The sequence below is a fragment of the Dendrobates tinctorius genome, unplaced genomic scaffold (genome assembly GCF_039654945.1).
Source record: "Dendrobates tinctorius isolate UK_male_01 unplaced genomic scaffold, ASM3965494v1 ptg000155l, whole genome shotgun sequence".
NCBI lineage: Eukaryota > Metazoa > Chordata > Amphibia > Anura > Dendrobatidae > Dendrobates > Dendrobates tinctorius.
In genome coordinates, this window is record NW_027361822.1 from 16021371 (window position 1) to 16040449 (window position 19079).

The window sequence follows — 19079 nt, forward strand, 5'->3', positions numbered from 1 at the left end:
CTCTCCAGCTTGGACTGTCTGGGTTCCTCCCTGCTCCCTGACACCCAGCATCACCAGCCCGCATATCTCCAGTTACATACTGAGCTATCGTCAGTAGCTGTGCACAGGGCCTGTCGGGTCTGTGGTGGTTCAGCGGTTCAGCGGAGAGCAGAGATAAGATAAGGAGAGCAGGGGGAGAGGCCCTCACTTCCTGTCCCACCACCATTAACAAGAGGAGCACAGGCTAACAGCAGTTGGGAGATACAGCAGAAGTGCTACTGAACTTCAACACCACTGACCCTGGTACTTAAAACTGCTGATAATTCAGGCTGACAACTGATATTGCTGGGTCTGTTTTCTCTCCTAATTGCTCTGGGACCATAAACATCAAAGGCTATCAGCCTGTGTAAGGCAGAGACAGACAGTAACCAGAGCCACTGTTACCTAGATTAACCCTTTACAGCCCTGCTCAGAGAAGCTCTAGCTCACTGCTCGGGCTGCTTTTGGGATTGCAAGCTGTGTCCCTGGACTGACGTCTTGTGTATTTTGGAGGCAATAGAGAAGCTGTGCATAGAGCTTTACTACACACCATAATAAGCTCTCATCTTAGTGGATTGTACAGCTTTTTATTCTCCACTCCTGGTTTACCACAACTTTAACCAGTAGGATCTACCAGTATTATACCCGGATTCATACCATAAAGCATTTACTGATAAACAATGTTGTATTAAACACCCCTTAGCCAGCAAGGGGAGCCATTGCACCATAACCTGACTATAGTCTCCTATACAGAGCATTCCTACAACACTATGGGGAAGTCGAGTGTTAAACCCCCCAAAAAATACATCTAAAGCTGTGAAATCTGTTACCCAAGCTGATGTTGACCAATTTTTAAAGAAACGGCACTACAACAAATTCAACAAAACCCGCCAAATGCAGAGATTTGTCCTACATAGATGATTCTGACTCTGAGGTGGAGAGTGACACAGATGGAGAGAGCTCGTCTAAAGACCCCATGGTTACCCGCTCCTTCATAAAGCGTATATTGATTAAAGCCCTTGAACCAATTAGTCGTGAGTTGGCAGAGATAAAGCATGACCTAACCCAACAGGGCCACAGACTGGAGACGCTTGAACTGTCTCAAACTGCATTCTCACAGCAATCCAATGCGCTGCTTGATAGCCTGAACACTCATGAACAGCAACTACATCTGATCCATAATACCCTGGAAGATCACGAGAACCGAGAACGCCGCAACAATATTAGGATTAAAGGCCTTCCCGAATCTGTGGCATTTGAGGCTTTGGGCAAAGCTGCATTAGAGATTTTCAGGGGCCTGCTTGCGGACGACGATACCCGAGATATTGAGCTAATCCGGGTCCATAGGGCCCTCCACCCCAAACCACCCCAAGGAGAGGCGCCCCGAAATGTATTATGTCGCTTTCTGGACTACCGAGTCAAGGATCTGATTCTGCGTAGAGCAAGGGAACAGCAGGAGATCATCTATGAGAGCACACAGATCCAGCTCTTTCAGGATCTGTCGGCTATTACTCTGAAAAAACAGGTTGTTGAAACCTTTCACGGAGGCTATATTGCAGAGGGGTCACCGTTTCCGTTGGCTATTCCCTTTCGGAGTCCACGTGACGGCAGGAGACATGAAGATCATCGCCAGGTCATCTGCAGATGTTAGAGCTGCCTGCAAAACCCTTGGCATAACTCTTGAATCCTACCCGGATCTGGAGACATTTCGTTCTGCGACGCTGATTCAACCTCTTCCGAGCCCAGTCCCTTGGCAACAAACGACCCCGAGGGCACAGCGCGTGAGGAGAAAGTCAGCTAAATCTCCGACTCCTAAAATACCTGATGAGGACACCTGAGTGGTATTTGCACTCAATGTTGTTACATTTTGTCGCCTGTCTTTTCCTAGTCATTTAAGGAAGGGAAAACTGTTTTGATTCTTTCTACTGGGACGCTGTTAGTCTCGGTCAAGGGATCCAAAAACAGGTTGCGGCTTTTTTCCATTCTACATGACGGCACCACGAGAGAGGGGATCCGCCCCACGAGGACAGGAAACCTTCAAGATAAAAGGGGCGGCTCCTCTCTCCACATCAGTTGGTTTCCTGTCCTCGACGGGGAACCCTCAAGATGAAAGCCTCTTGAAGATTTTGAAGAAAGAAGAGGATGCCTGGACCCGGGTCGGGTGATTAATGGCAGGCATGGATTTGCTACACCCGACGCCGGGTACCGGTAGTCGCCTCGGGGGCCATATATGCCTATGTCCCCCCTGAGCGAAGGCATGGCCACAGCCGGTAGGGCAGATGCCCAGGCGAAGCGGGGTACCTTGGCGGTGGACCCTCCAAGATGACAGCACACAAAGAAGGTCCAGGGAGGCCACTTGCAGTGTTCCCTCCCTGTCGACATACAGTGGCCATGCAGCCCAGGAGACACATTGGTGCCCGGGCAGAGAAAAAGGCTCCTCGGAGGCCACAGACAGTGTACCCTCCCTGTTGAAGACCAGACACCGGACCCCGCAGCGAAAAGGAAAGGTATACCTGCAGTCAGTGGTGGCCAGGCCATCGGGCAGGTAAGGGGTGTCTGGGGGCCCCGAAGCAAGTAGGGCCCAGGCGCTCACCCGGCCCAGGTTCGTATGGCCGCACCGGGAGGCGCGTGCGTTGGGAGCGCGCATGACGGCCGATGAACCGGAAGTGGTTGCGTGCGACCCGGAAGTAGAGCGACGCGCACAGCACCGCGGGGCCTGCGAGAGGCAGAAGGTGTGCACGGTCCCGGGGGGGCACGCAGAGGCATGGGGCACGCACGTGCGCGCGCGCGTCCACACAGACACTAGCGGGGCAGGTGCGGGACCAGGTGGTCCAAAAAAAAAAAAAAAGAGGTGTTATTTAAGATCGCCAGAAAAGGCGAGCAGGCGTCACAGCACCAATTTTGAGTTGGAGGTGACTACTCGCAGCCATAGGCAGCATAATGGAGAGCCCTTCGCCAGAGCATGTGCAACCGCGCCAGGAAGCAAAGGAGAGGCGGTCGTGCTCAGAGGAGAAAGCAAAGACACGCCGCAGCAGTAGTATGAGCCACTCGGGCAGCACACGGGCGGATCGTCACCGCAGGAAAGAGGGGTCCATAGTCTCGTTGGGAGACAGTGAAAGGACCAGTCAGCCTCCAGATCCGGTACCCGTTCTGTGAAGCGCCCGAGTGGTGAGTGAACTTCGAGAAAGTCCAGTAATCTAATGTCTGTTCTCTTTCTCTTTTCTCCTCTCTTCCCTCTCCTCCTCCTCTTACATACATTGGCGGGGTGGAGTATAGGAGGTCCCTAAGAAATGTAGAGGAAAGTCTAAAAATAAAGAATGTGCTTTATGTAAAAGTCCCGTAGAAGCAGCCTGGAACAAAAAGTTATGCCAGGAGTGCATTAACAAGACCATAGCGGAGGAGACACCCTCATTTTCGGATAGTCTGAGGTCCATAATTCAGACAGAAGTTTCCAAGTCAGTAAGAGCATTACAATCTGTAGATACAGAGAGGAAAACTAGGAGATCAAGCCCCTCAGGGGTCTCTCAACAAGACTCTACAGGGTCAGAGGACGACTCAAATAAGACGCAGTATTCAGGAAGTAGCTCGGACGGGGAAGATACGTTCCCAGTAGAAACTACGGATGAACTCATTAAAGCAGTTAGATCTACCATGGGGCTAGTAGAAGAGCGAGCAAAAAAGACAGCCCAAGAACTCATGTTCAGTGGACTGCAAAAGAAAAAACGTAAGACCTTCCCTGTTAATGAGCAACTGAAAGCACTCATAAAACGCGAATGGGAAAAACCAGAAAGGAAGTCCCAGATAACGAATTCCCTGAAGAGGAGATACCCCTTTGAGGAAGAGGCATCCTCATCCTGGGATAGGGCCCCCAAAATTGATGTAGCGATATCAAAGGTCGCCAGAAAATCTTCCCTACCCTTTGAGGACCTGGGGTTTCTAAAAGAACCGCTGGACCGGAAGGCGGACAATTGCCTTAAGGCAGCCTGGGAAACCTCGGCTGGGGCACTAAGACCCGCCATCGCAGCCACTTGTGTGGCTAGGTCCCTGAAGATATGGACAGACAACTTGGAGGATCAATTAGAACAAGGAGTTCCCAGAGAGACGATTCTGGAAGCATTACCGGCTATTAGAGCGGCGGCAGACTTTCTCGCAGAGGCGTCAGCAGATTCGGCCAGGCTAGCGTCAAAGTCAGCAGCCTTAACCAATGTAGGATGGCGTGCGGTATGGCTCAAATGCTGGCCGGGGGACACTCAGGCAAAAATGAAACTTTGCTCTCTACCATGTGAAGGAAATTTCTTATTCGGTCCGGCATTGGATGAAGTGTTGGAAAAAGCGAGTGATACAAAAAAGAATTTTCCGAAACAACCATTTCAAGCCTTTCGGCGCTCCTTTCAGAGGGGCCGAAAATTCAGAAGACAACAATTTAAAGATCGTGACAGAAACAATTCTGACAGATGATACAGAGGAGGGAGAGGCTTTTATTTCAGTAAGCCCCCAAGAGAAGCCGAAAAACCCGCCCAGTGACGGTCCTTCTCAGGTGGGTGGAAGGCTCTCTCACTTCCTCCCAGCCTGGGAAAGGATCTCATCCAGCACCTGGATCCGACAGATAGTAGGGTCAGGTCTGGAGTTAAAATTCCACCACTGGCCACCACAAAAATTCATTCAAACTCCGGTACAATCATCTCAAGAAAGACAAAAGAGTTTGGAAGAGGAGGTATTATCACTTATACAAAAACTCGTACTGGAAGAAGTTCCAGAAAAAGAAAAGAAGGAAGGCTTTTACTCCCCCCTATTTCTGATAAAGAAACCAGACGATTCCTGGAGGACGATTATAAATCTGAAAGGCCTCAACAAGTATCTAGTAGTCCCATCATTCAAGATGGAGACGATAAGATCTACAGTGAAACTCCTCTTCCCTCGGTGTTACATGTCGGTCCTGGATCTCAAGGATGCTTACTATCATGTCCCGATCCGGCAGCAAGACCGCAAATATCTAAGGGTGGCAGTCCAGATAAAATCTCAGTGGCATCACTTTCAGTACAAGGCTCTGCCCTTTGGGGTAGCAACAGCCCCCCGGGTCTTCACGAAATTAATTGCGGAGGTCACGGCACATCTCAGAGAAAAAGATGCTCTAGTAATACCATATCTGGACGACTTCTTGATAGTGGGGAAAGATTTCGCTCACTGTCAGGAATAAGTCAAGATAGTGATAGAGACTCTTCAGACTCTGGGTTGGCAACTGAACCTCAAAAAATCCAGGTTGGAGCCAACAATGGTCCAGAATTTTTTGGGCCTAACAATAGACTCGGTAATACAGGAATGTCGCCTCCCAAAGGAGAAAGAAGAGAAAATCAAAAATCTAATCAGGACAACATTAGGAAAGCCAACAATGACTCTGAGGAAAGCCATGTCAGTGTTGGGGTCCCTAACCTCCTGCATACCAGCGGTAAAATGGGCTCAATTTCACACAAGGGAACTTCAGTGGTGTGTGTTACAAAGCGATCTGACGCTTCAAGGGCAGTTAGAACAGAAGCTCACCATCCCGGATCCTGTACTCCAGTCACTAAGATGGTGGTTACAGATAGAGTCCTCTCCGAGGGGTGTACCCTGGACATATACAGCCTCCAGAGTAGTCACGACAGATGCCAGTCCCTGGGGCTGGGGAGCCCATCTAGACACCCTATGGCTCCAAGATCCTTGGGCTCAGGAGGAAAAAGATCTATCCTCAAACGAGTGGGAGCTACTAGCCATCGAAAGAGCGCTGGAAGGATTGCTGACACACCTGAGAGGACATCATGTGAAAGTCCTATCGGACAATCGTACAGCAGTTGCATACGTGAACCATCAGGGGGGCACCCGTTCTCGGGCATTAATGGAAATAGCAAGAAGAATCCTGACTCTGGCGGAACATCAGTTTCTCTCATTATCGGCCCTGCATATCCGAGGCGTGGACAACCTGAAGGCGGACTTTCTGAGCAGAAACCGCTTAAAGCAAGGCGAATGGTGCCTAAAAGAGTCCATTTTTCAACAAATTGTGCAGAGGTGGGGAAAACCCATAATAGATCTCTTCGCCTCAAAACCCAACAGAAAAGTTCAAAAATTCTGCTCCCTAAGGCCAGCAGACATGCCACTGGCGGTAGACGCCTTCAGGATAAAATGGACATCAGGTCTCCTGTACGCCTTCCCTCCGATATGCCTCATTCCATTAGTCCTGAAGAAGATCAGGGAGGACCAAGCCAGAGTAATTATGATAGCTCCCTTTTGGCCAAAAAGGCCGTGGTTCTATTGGCTAAGAGTGATGTCAGTGACAGACCCATGGGTGCTCCCAGAGGACCACGACCTCCTAACACAGGGTCCCTTCAATCACCCTCCGAATTCCAGGCTGCATTTGACAGCCTGGAATTTGAAAGGTCACTGTTAGAGAAGAAAGGTTTTTCAGCAAGGTTGATTGCCACCCTAATCAGTAGCAGAAAGCCAGTGACTACAAAAATATACGGGAGAATATGGAGAAAATTTTTGTCCACCTCAGGCCCAATACAGGAGGGGGAAGTACCTGTGAGGGCAGTGCTAGAGTTTCTACAAAGGGGTTTAGACTTGGGTTTGGCGGTCAGCACCCTGAAAGTACACGTCTCAGCCCTGGCAGCATTATTCAACTATGACCTGGCAAACGATAGATAGGTCGCCAGATTTATCCGGGCCTGTACTAGAGCTGACTCTGTTCCATCTCCTAAACCTCCTCCCTGGGATCTAAATTTAGTCCAATCATCTCTAACGGAAAGCCCATTTGAACCAATAAACGCAACATCAGATAAAGTGTTAACTTTAAAAACAGCCTTGTTAGTGGCACTCACATCGGCACGTAGGGTTGGGGACTTACACGCACTATCAGCAGACCCGCCATACACTCAGGTTATGGACGATAGAGTCGTGTTAAGATTAGATCCAGCATACCTCCCTAAGGTAGTGTCGAAATTCCACAGAGCTCAGGAAATAATCTTGCCATCCTTTTGTCCTAACCCCGGTAACAAAAAGGAAGAGAGATTACATTGCTTAGACGTTAGGAGATGTATCCTACAGTATTTAGAGGTGACAAAACCATGGAGGAAACAGAGGGCCTTATTTGTCTCATATCAGGGGGCAAGGAAAGGCCTTAAAGCCTCTAAGCAAACTATAGCTAGATGGGTGAGAGAGGCCATCATACTAGCATATAGTAGTGCAGGCAGGGCTGTTCCAGAGGGCCTAAAAGCCCACTCCACGAGGGCCATGGCAACGTCCTGGGCGGAGAGAGCGGACGCCTCCATCGACCAAATCTGTAAGGCGGCCACTTGGTCCTCTCCATCTACCTTTTTCAGACATTACAGATTAGACCTATCTGCTGCCTCTGATCTCATATTTGGGAGAAGAGTGTTACAGGCAGTAATCCCCCCCTAAAGAGAATACAAATCTCTGTAACTCTCTCGTGGTGCCGTCATGTAGAATGGAAAAACACGGGTATTACATACCTGGTAATGTGTTTTTTCATGACACATGACGGCACCCTTATATTCCCGCCCTATTTGATCACGTCATTAGTTGGGTGTTTTGTTAGTATTATACACTCCCTTGGTGTTGGAAATTTAGCAGTATAAAATATGTATTATTTATGTGTCCACTAACCTGCGGAGTTCCTCTCGTGCTCTGTAAAACAACTGATGCGGAGAGAGGAGCCGCCCCTTTTATCTTGAAGGTTTCCTGTCCTCGTGGGGCGGATCCCCTCTCTCGTGGTGCCGTCATGTGTCATGAAAAAACACATTACCAGGTATGTAATACCCGTGTTTCTTCCTTCTTGAAGCCCTAAGTATGCTATTTGTCTTGCTCTACCCCTTCCCCTTCAGTCCTTGGCTCCATTGTTCGCTACTTCAAGTAGCTCAAGTTACGCATTGCTCAACTAGGACGACTTAGTTAAATATAGCTTTGTATGTTGAACGTGCTCCCCAAAACTGGCTACCAATGCCACGCATTATATATGTTATCTGAGTTTGAATCTGAAAATGTTATATATAGTTTTCTGTTAACAAAACTAATGTTCCTCCTTTTCCATCTCTCTATGGTTTCTAGACTTTTCTCTTCTCCTTCCACTCTTCCTATCCCTTCCCACCTCCTAATCCCTATAGGCACAAACAGCACCTTTTTACGTGAAACACCAGACAAGATTGTTCTATATCACTATGCCGGACACCAATAAGGTAATTACTTTTGCATCCCTAAACGCCCATGGCCTAAATTCACCGAGCTCCAGACACCCCACACTACATAGACTTAAAAAACAAAAGGCGGACGTGATATTTGTCCAGGAGACCCATTTTAAACCTAATAGACTACCGAACTTTGAACGATCAAGCTATGACACATGGTACCATGCCACCTCAACCCAGTCTGGTTCGAGGGGAGTTTCCATCGCTATACTGAGGGGAGTTTCATTCCAATTCAGAAAATCCCTCATAGATCCTCAAGGGCGTTACGTATGTGTTAAAGGTTTACTGAATGGCTCGTTGATGACTCTTTGTAGCCTGTACGTACCCAATAAAAAACTGTTAAAATGGTTAATATCGACCCTAAAAAAGATAGAGAGCTTTAGAGAGGGTGTGCTCTTGATTGGAGGAGACCTAAACATTGCAATGGAACCTATGCTGGACACTTCCAAACAAAAAAGCGCTATCTCTCCTAGAGATCTGATGAGACTGCGTACTATTCTTAATTCTATGCAGTTAATTGACTCATGGAGATACTTAAACCCCTCCGCACGAGATTACACTTTCTATTCCAACCCCCATAAGTCCTATCATCGTATAGATTACATTTTTGTGCCGAGATCGCTCTTGCCAAGACTGTCTACTGCAAACATAACCCCGAACGCTTACTCAGACCATGCCACTGTTTTATTATCAATTTCTACACCCAGAACGCACTCAGGTACCAGGTCTTGGCAAATAAATGAATCACTGCGGGGCTTACCTGATATTCGGGCGTGACTTAATAAAAGACTTCATCAATACTTCCAACAAAACGAAATAGAGGGGACCTCCACCCAGACCCTTTGGTAAGCGCATAAAACAGTGCTGAGAGGCGAACTTATCTCCATTGCATCTTATTACAATAAAAAGAGACATCAGGAAGTCCAGAGCTTATAGGACGATATAGCTGAGCTGGAGATGCGACACAAAAAAACCATTGACCATACAACTCTAGCCTCCATCACTCACAAGAGACAAAAATTGAAAGATATTCTTAATGCCAGTTCGGCGAAAATGTATACGTCATGGAAAAATAGAATGTCTGCGCATGAAGATAAGGCCTCCAAATTCTTTCTATCCCGGCTCCGTAAAAGGCAAGCCCAAACCCAAATCCACTCCATCATGAACTCCCATGGTGTTACAGCACAGAACCCCACCCATATTGAGACGGCCTTTCTGGAATACTATACACGGCTTTATAATCTCCGTCCAAGTGACACGGGGGCTAATATGCTGCAGAGAAGGTCAGACACTGCTCACTTTCTGCAGACGTTGAATCTCCCTACATTAACAATATCTCAACAAAATAAACTAACTAAACCTTTCACGCTGGAGGAGCTCCGGTCTACCCTGTCGAAGTGTCCTAAAGGCAAAGCCCCTGGCCCAGATGGGTTCTCGGCACAATATTACAAAACTTTCGCCCCCCTCCTCTTGCCCCATCTCCTGAAGATCTGTAACGATACACTTGAGGGTCAACCACTTCCACAACAAATGCTCGAAGCCAAAATATCATTAATACACAAAGATGGCAAGGACCCGACCTTATGTAGCAGCTACAGACCCATATCTCTGTTGAATGTTGCCCTGAAACTACTGGCCAGCATGTTTGCACGTAGGATTGCTGAGTTCTTGCCAGATCTGATCTCATTGAATCAAACTGGTTTTGTGGGCGGGAGAGAGGGAAAGGATAATACTCACAAAATTCTACACCTCCTTCAATATGCCAAAGCTCACAAGATCCCTTTAGTTTTGCTGGGTACAGATGCTGAAAAGGCTTACGACAGGGTGGACTGGATTTATTTGGAGGAGACGCTCTTACGCTTCGGCTTGCCATCTGCGCTAGTTACAGCCATTATGGCTATGTATCATAACCCGACTGCACGCATCAAGATTAACAATTCATTGACGAACACATTTACCATCCACAATGGGACCAGACAGGGCTGTCTGTTGTCCCACTGTTGTTTGTCCTGGCAATGGAGCCTTTATTGATCTCAATACAAGAAAATCAGAGGATAGAGGGCATCAGAATATACAACTCTCATTTTAAAACGGCAGCTTTTGCTGATGACCTTCTAGTCCTCTTATCCAATCCTCTAAAGGGTCTCCCTGCTTTGATGGCGCTAGCGGAGCAATACGGCAACCTCTCTAATTTCAAAATAAATTTGTCCAAATCGGAAGCTCTGGACTTTCATGTCCCCACACACTCCCTAACAAAACTGAAAAACTTATACCCGTTCACTTGGCCTAAGTCCCATATCACTTATCTTGGGGTGAAGTTAGGTAGATCAGACCGGGATTTATTTAAATTGAATTTTCTCCCTCTGCTTGACTCCACAGTAAGTCTCATTAAGCAGTGGAGAGACTCCTATCTATCATGGATGGGGAGGAAGAATATAATGAAAAGTCTGATTCTCCCTAAATTTATCTACTTATTTCAGATGTTACCCATAAAAATACCATTGTCTTATCTTCAGAAAGTGAACTCCCTTTTCTCCATATATATGTGGAAGAGTAAAAAGCCCAGCATATCTTACCTCTTGCTGACGCTCCCAAGGACATGTGGGGGGATGGGCGCACCAGACATCAGACGCTACTATAGAGCTGCAATCTTGTCTAGGACGGTGGACATCCTACAAGGTTCCAAAGATAGGCAGTGGATCGAGGTTGAGGAGGCACTTGCCCCCCTTCCTCTCAGATCCCTTTTCCTAATACAGTCCCATAATCGACCTAACACCCCTCTACTAAATTCACACACTAAAGCCACACTCAAAATATGGCAAGACTCCATAGACATCTTAGCCCCACCTCTCTCCCCCTTACTTAGACTCTCGGACATTCTAGCCCATTCAATGCCACACTCAGGGCAAACTAGAGATCATCTAAAGTACTCTAACATTTCTATTGATCATTTACTACAGGAAGGATCGCTCGCCCCTCTACCGGAATTGCAGCATCACCCAAGTTTATCATCTTTAAACTTTGTCCAATACGGCTCCATCAAAGAATTTATAAAACGACATATTAAACATACCAATCTAGCCAGAGTTCTAACTAACTATGAAATGCTTTGCACCAGAATCTCTAGACCCAAGAAAATATTCTCTCCTGTCTACCGGACCCTATTGACCTCTGATGCCTGCCCGAAGAGAGCATATATTTCTCATTTGGAACGAGACTTAGGTTATCACTTCACACCGGCCCAGACTCTTTATATTTATAAGCACTCCCATGGCCCGATCCAGTGTGTCCGAGCACAGGAGAACTCTTTCAAAATAATCACGAGATGGTTTCATACACCACTCCGGAGTTCTGGTTGGAGTGCAGATGCATCACCTACGTGCTGGAGATGCGGAACGGGTACTGGCAGCTATTTTCATATTTGGTGGCAATGCCCCATCATCCTTAAATTCTGGCAACAAGTTGAGCGCCTTATTAATACCGTGGTACAGAAAAAACTGAGTCTGAAACCAGAGACAGCTTTATTGAATTTCTTGATCTGGCCTGAACATAGAAAGGCATCGATTTTGGCCCAACATATTCTTGCTGCGGCCAAATTGTTAATACCGGTCCACTGGAAAACCACTAGCCTTCCAACTTTACTGCAACTTCAGGATAAGGTTCACTTGCTTTATCATGTGGCAGAAACGGTGTCCCTGGTGAACCATGCTCAGGCTTCCTTCCTGGACATTTGGCAACCATGGGTTAACTATAGATCCTCATCCCTTACTAAATAAATTAAATCTTACTTTGTCGCATTCCACGACCTACCGCGCCTACCCCCCCTCCCCCTATCCTCTTCCTCCCCCTTTCCAACTATTTCCCCTCTTACTGTACCTATTCTTATCTCCATTCCTCTCTCTTTAGTCTTACTCTCTGCTCTCCTTTTTTTTTTTCGTATTTATATCTATAGATGATTCTCTACACTTTGATATTCAGGCAAGATTGGTACACCTGAACAGACTCAAATATGTATTACTTTATTCTTGCAATGGACTTACACTCCGCACCATAACCGGTTCGTCCGGTTCTCTGAGGACTGAATCACTATCATGGTGCGGACCTCTTTTCTCACCTTGTTTGTTCTCATACTGCTATCAACCGCTCATTTCACATTACCTAATCCCGTTTCAAGTGTAGGAATTGTAACCTTTATGTGAATGTCTTATTTTTACTCTTTAATAAAAAGAATTTTGAAAAGAAAAGAAAAAGGTGTGAGTGTCACGATATGTGACTGGCCCTGCGTGGCGCGACCCGACGACCGGTCGGTCACCAAACAATAAGACAAACAAGGGGACACAATTACAACGGCGGGCCCTGCTATAGGGAACGGGGAAAGGGGCACTTCCTGCACTCTGCTGCGGCTGAGTCCTAGTCTAACCTGACGTCCCTATACAGGTTCTTTCAACCTGTCGCCGAGCAGGGAACTGACATTAACCCACGATGGCCTGATAGGAAAAAAGTTTATATCTGAGAAGCCCAAACTGACACCGATCCAAAAATGGATTGTGACAGTGAGCTTGTTTACAAAGCCTCAGCGACGATGATGGGCACATGACTTATTTCTTAGACCTCTTTCACATTTCAGTTTTTCGCTGTCAGTCGAAATGCGCCCTTTTTTTGGCGGAATCTTTTTTTTCCCATACACTTGCATTAGTGGCAGATTGTGACGGATGGTCCGTTGCATCCGTTATTTGACGGATCCGTTGGTATTTCACTGTCCGCCATGCGGAGTAGATGGACTTAGTAATGTTTTTTCTCTGTGGCGGACCCGCTTTTTTAAGCTGCGCATGCCCGGAAATGCTTCTATTCATGGAATTTAACCCTAAACGCCATTCTGGCACAGCCGAAAAAAAAAAAATCTCTCTCCTCCTCCCTCTCTCTCCTTTTCCAGAGTTCTGTACCTTTAAATTTTCATACATTGGCTGCTGCAATGGATCTGTCCAACAAACGGATCCAGTTCATCAGTTTTTTTCCCCATCTGCAACGGATCCATTTTTTCACACTTTTACGGTCTGGAACTGATGTCAAAAGACTGAAGTATAAAAGAAACCTAACAAGGACCGGGGGACATTCATTATCTGAAGAAGAAAGGCAATTCCTGGAGCTAAAAAGGAAAGGGTTATTTCCCCAGGACGTCCCTCATGACAGCACGGTAGGAGGATCATACCATATATCCTCTAGGGACAGGAAGCACACGAGGTTAAAAGCCCCCACCCCCCCCTTCCGGCTCAACCCCAGTGTTTCTCCTGTCTTTAGCAGGACAGGGCGCGCAATAGAAGCAGCAGTGCAATACCTACCGGGGGATCGGGGGGACCGGATCTCTCCCCTTCCCGCTGTCAAGACGATTTTTGTTAATATACTCCCAGAAACATTTTGCTTGTGACACAGGCGGCTCTGCTCCGTACACGTCATACGCAAACGGCTCCGCTCCGTACACCTCATACACACACGGCTCCGCTCCGTACACCTCATACACACACGGCTCCGCTCTGTACACCTCATACACACACGGCTCTGTTCCGTACACACACGGCTCTGCTCCGTACACCTCGTACACACACAGCTCTGCTCCGTACACCTCATACACACACGGCTCCTCTCTGTACACCTCGTACACACACGGCTCGGCTCTGTACACCTCGTACACACGCGGCTCCGCTCCGTACACCTCGTACACACGCGGCTCCGCTCCGTACACCTCGTACACACGCGGCTCCGCTCCGTACACCTCATACACACACGGCTCCGCTCTGTACACCTCATACACACACGGCTCTGTTCCGTACACACACGGCTCTGCTCCGTACACCTCGTACACACACAGCTCTGCTCCGTACACCTCATACACACACGGCTCCTCTCTGTACACCTCGTACACACACGGCTCGGCTCTGTACACCTCGTACACACGCGGCTCCGCTCCGTACACCTCGTACACACGCGGCTCCGCTCCGTACACCTCGTACACACGCGGCTCCGCTCCGTACACCTCGTACACACGCGGCTCCGCTCCGTACACCTCGTACACACGCGGCTCCGCTCCGTACACCTCGTACACACGCGGCTCCGCTCCGTACACCTCGTACACACACGGCTCCGCTCCATACACCTCGTACACACACGGCTCTGTTCCGTACACCTCGTACACACGCGGCTCCGCTCCGTACACCTCGTACACACACGGCTCCGCTCCATACACCTCGTACACACACGGCTCTGTTCCGTACACCTCGTACACACGCGGCTCTGCTCCGTACACCTCGTACACACACAGCTCTGCTCCGTACACCTCATACACACACGGCTCCTCTCTGTACACCTCGTACACACACGGCTCGGCTCTGTACACCTCGTACTCACGCGGCTCGGCTCTGTACACCTCGTACACACACGGCTCCTCTCCGTACACCTCGTACACACACGGCTCCGCTCCGTACACCTCGTACACACGCGGCTCCACTCCGTACACCTCGTACACACGCGGCTCCGCTCCGTACACCTCGTACACACACGGCTCCACTCCGTACACCTCGTACACACACGGCTCCGCTCCGTACACCTCGTACACACACGGCTCCTCTCTGTACACCTCGTACTCACGCGGCTCCGCTCCGTACTCCTCGTACACACACGGCTCCTCTCCGTACACCTCGTACACACACGGCTCCGCTCCGTACACCTCGTACACACACGGCTCCGCTCCATACACCTCGTACACACACGGCTCCTCTCCGTACACCTCGTACACACACGGCTCCTCTCCGTACACCTCGTACACACACGGCTCTGCTCCGTACACCTCGTACACACACGGCTCCACTCCGTACACCTCGTACACACGCGGCTCCGCTCCGTACACCTCGTACACACACGGCTCCTCTCTGTAGACCTCGTACTCACGCGGCTCCGCTCCGTACTCCTCGTACACACACGGCTCTGTTCCGTACACACGCGGCTCTGCTCCGTACACCTCGTACACACATGGCTCCGCTCTGTACACCTCGTACACACACGGCTCCTCTCCGTACACCTCGTACACACACGGCTCTGCTCCGTACACCTCGTACACACACGGCTCCACTCCGTACACCTCGTACACACACGGCTCCTCTCTGTACACCTCGTACTCACGCGGCTCCGCTCCGTACTCCTCGTACACACACGGCTCTGTTCCGTACACACGCGGCTCTGCTCCGTACACCTCGTACACACATGGCTCCGCTCTGTACACCTCGTACACACACGGCTCCTCTCTGTACACCTTGTACATACACGGCTCCTCTCCGTACACCTCGTACACACACACGGCTCCGCTCCATACACCTCGTACACACACGGCTCTGTTCCGTACACACGCGGCTCTGCTCTGTACACCTCGTACACACATGGCTCCGCTCTGTACACCTCGTACACAAACGGCTCCTCTCTGTAGACCTTGTACACACACGGCTCTGCTCCGTACACCTCGTACAAACACAGCTCTGCTCCGTACACCTCGTACACACACGGCTCCGCTCCGTACACCTCGTACACACACGGCTCCGCTCCGTACACCTCGTACACACGCGGCTCCGCTCCGTACACCTCGTACACACGCGGCTCTGCTACATCCACCCTGTAAACCCCTCCTGACCCCACACAGAAACTTCCCCTCATCCAGCACCATGACAACCAGCACAGCAGAGTCCTGCATACACTGAGGCCCCTGATCATGTGACCCCTGACTCCTCCCCTCCTGTGACCTCATCCCAGGTCCTGTGCGCACAGAGCAGCCATATATGTGGAGTGCGGCTCTGCAGGTGGAGGTAGGTGCTCGACATTCTCCATTACTGGGCTGCACAGGGGGCAGTAACCCCTCCATTCCCGGAGATAGCGCCCCCTGCAGGTGGAGGTAGGTGCTGGAGATTCCCCATTACTGGGCTGCACAGGGGGCAGTAACACCTCCATTCCCGGAGATAGCGCCCCCTGCAGGTGGAGGTAGGTGCTGGAGATTCCCCATTACTGGGCTGCACAGGGGGCAGTAACCCCTCCATTCCCGGAGATAGCGCCCCCTGCAGGTGGAGGTAGGTGCTGGAGATTCCCCATTACTGGGCTGCACAGGGGGCAGTAACCCCTCCATTCCCGGAGATAGCGCCCCCTGCAGGTGGAGGTAGGTGCTGGAGATTCCCCATTACTGGGCTGCACAGGGGGCAGTAACCCCTCCATTCCCGGAGATAGCGCCCCCTGCAGGTGGAGGTAGGTGCTGGAGATTCCCCATTACTGGGCTGCACAGGGGGCAGTAACCCCTCCATTCCCGGAGATAGCGCCCCATGCAGGTGGAGGTAGGTGCTGGAGATTCCCCATTACTGGGCTGCACAGGGGGCAGTAACCCCTCCATTCCCGGAGATGGCGCCCCCTGCAGGTGGAGGTAGGTGCTGGAGATTCCCCATTACTGGGCTGCACAGGGGGCAGTAACCCCTCCATTCCCGGAGATAGCGCCCCCTGCAGGTGGAGGTAGGTGCTGGAGATTCCCCATTACTGGGCTGCACAGGGGGCAGTAACCCCTCCATTCCCGGAGATAGCGCCCCCTGCAGGTGGAGGTAGGTGCTGGAGATTCCCCATTACTGGGCTGCACAGGGGGCAGTAACCCCTCCATTCCCGGAGATAGCGCCCTCTGCCATGTGTATATGGACAGTAATAGAGCGCTGGCTGGGCTCATGTATACAGGGGAGGGCGCTCTGGTTTGGGGGCAGATGACGCTTTCTCTCTGGGGTGGAGATTACAGGGAATAATGGAAATGTCGGGTTTTTCTCTGGAGAAACGGAGAATCTGTCATTTCCCTTAAGTTGGCTGTTAGGCTGTGTGCACACGCTGCGGAAAAGGTGCGGATTCATCCGCGCGGATTTTGTACAATCCGCAGGTGAAACCGCAGGTCAAAAGACCTGCAGTTTTACCTGCGGATTGCTCTGCGGTTTTGCCCTGCGGTTTTTCATCTCCTCAATGGAGGAGATGGCAAACCGCAGGAGAATCCGCAGAAAGAATTGACATGTCAATTCTTTCTGCGGATTGAAAACCGCAGATAATCCGCGCGGAAAATTCCGCACCGTCTGCACTGCGGTTTTTGATTCCCATAGGGAATCATTGTACTGTACACCGCAGCAGAAACTGCTGCGGGTCCGCAGCGGCCAAAACCGCTGCGGAACCGCAGCAAAATCCGCAGCGTGTGCACACAGCCTTAGGCTGGGTTCACACGTAGTGGAACTCTCGCGGAAATTACCCCGAGAGTTCCGGAATTCCGCGGGAATATCGCATTTTAAATTCCCGCGGAAAAACTAGCATTTTGCAAGCGTAATTAGCTTGCAGAATTGCTAGCGTTTTCCAAGCGATTTGTAGCATCGCTTGGAGAACTGATTGACAGGTTGGTCACACTCATCAAACACAGTGTTTGACGAGTGTGACCAACTTTTTACTACTGAGGCCGCCTATGCAGCATCAATAGTAAAAGATAGAATGTAAATAATAATAAAAAATATTGTTATTCTCACCTTCCGAAGTCCCGCGCAGCCTTCCTGCCTCTCTCCACGCTCGCGGTCCCAGTAATCCTTTGTGCGAATTACCGCGATGATGTCCGTTCTCGCAGGATCGCGACGTCTCGCGGTCATTCGCGATGACGTCACGTGAATGACCGCGAGACTTCGCGATCCCGCGAGAACGGACGTCATCGCTCGCAAAGGCTTACTGGGACCGGGAGCGTGGAGAGAGGCGGGAAGGCTGCGCGGGACGTCGGAAGGTGAGAATAACAATATTTTTTATTTTAAATTCTATTTTTTACAGGGATATGGTACCCAGAGCCCGGAGGACAGTCTCCTCTCCTCCGGACCGTGGGTACCATCGGCAAATGTTCTGCTTATTTTTCACATGGTGTGCACAGCCACATGCGGGAAGTAAGCGGAACAATGCATTCCTATGGGTGCGGGATCGCCACGATTCCGCAAAATTAATGAGCATGCTGCGTTTTTTTACCGCGAAGTGATTCTGCCGCGGTAAAAACCGCAGCATTAGCACAGCATGGCGGAATCCCATAGGAATGCATGAGATGCTTATTTTTCACGGCAAAATCATGCGGTTAAAACCGCTGCGGAAACGCGAAAAAAAACGCCACGTGTGAACTCAGCCTTATAGTTTGTCTGTGGCGTCGGTCCTGTACTGAGGGCGCTCATCCCGGAAGAGCAGAATATACGAGATGTTAATTACGTGGTGGTATAAGAACTAATCGCCTTCGGAGTCTTCTTGTTCACTGTAACCTCTATCCATTAGTTATCGCCCCCCATGGGATTTCCCCCATGTTCGGAGTCTCGCTTCTTCCTATACCGGTTTTTCTCTTGATTGATAATAATTACTGCAGAAAGTGATCTCTTGTATTGTTATGTCGCTGATACGGTGGCAGCCGCCGCCTTCTGTTGAATGATTGCACCACTGGATATGGGTCTAGAACGCTGCGGTCATGTGCTTTCACCCTTCACCATCCTCTGCACTGGTTAGACCTCTCGCCATGGCCTGACTTTGGATGAGGCCTCGTCTGCTCCGGATTCATTGTTGAAGACTGAAAAGGAAATCGGGCAGGGAGCTGAGGTGATGGGATGGGTGTTTTTTGACTCCATCCCGATAGATAAGCAAATAAATTTTCAGGACTGTGGTTGGTCGGCCACTCAGTGGCCAATAGATGGGAGTCTTGTGAACCTCCTACTAATGACTGCCATGCCCGGAGTCTCATATGATTTGAAGGCTTGGTGCAACATCATTGTT

General features: G+C 49.8%; 1 protein-coding gene across 2 annotated transcripts in view; it reads left to right on the forward strand.

The window, feature by feature from the left end:
- The first annotated feature begins 15964 nt into the window (after positions 1-15964).
- Positions 15965-19079, forward strand: part of LOC141051089 (uncharacterized) — a 40233-nt gene continuing 37118 nt past the window's right edge. The window contains exon 1 of one of the 2 annotated variants that reach the window (XM_073547955.1): positions 15965-16099. Coding sequence is in view for 1 of the 2 variants with exons in the window: in XM_073547956.1 (XP_073404057.1) it covers positions 16073-16099 (27 nt within the window). In the remaining variant the exon portion in view is untranslated. The remainder of the gene's footprint in view (positions 16100-19079) is intronic. The other variant, XM_073547956.1, reaches the window with a different exon arrangement.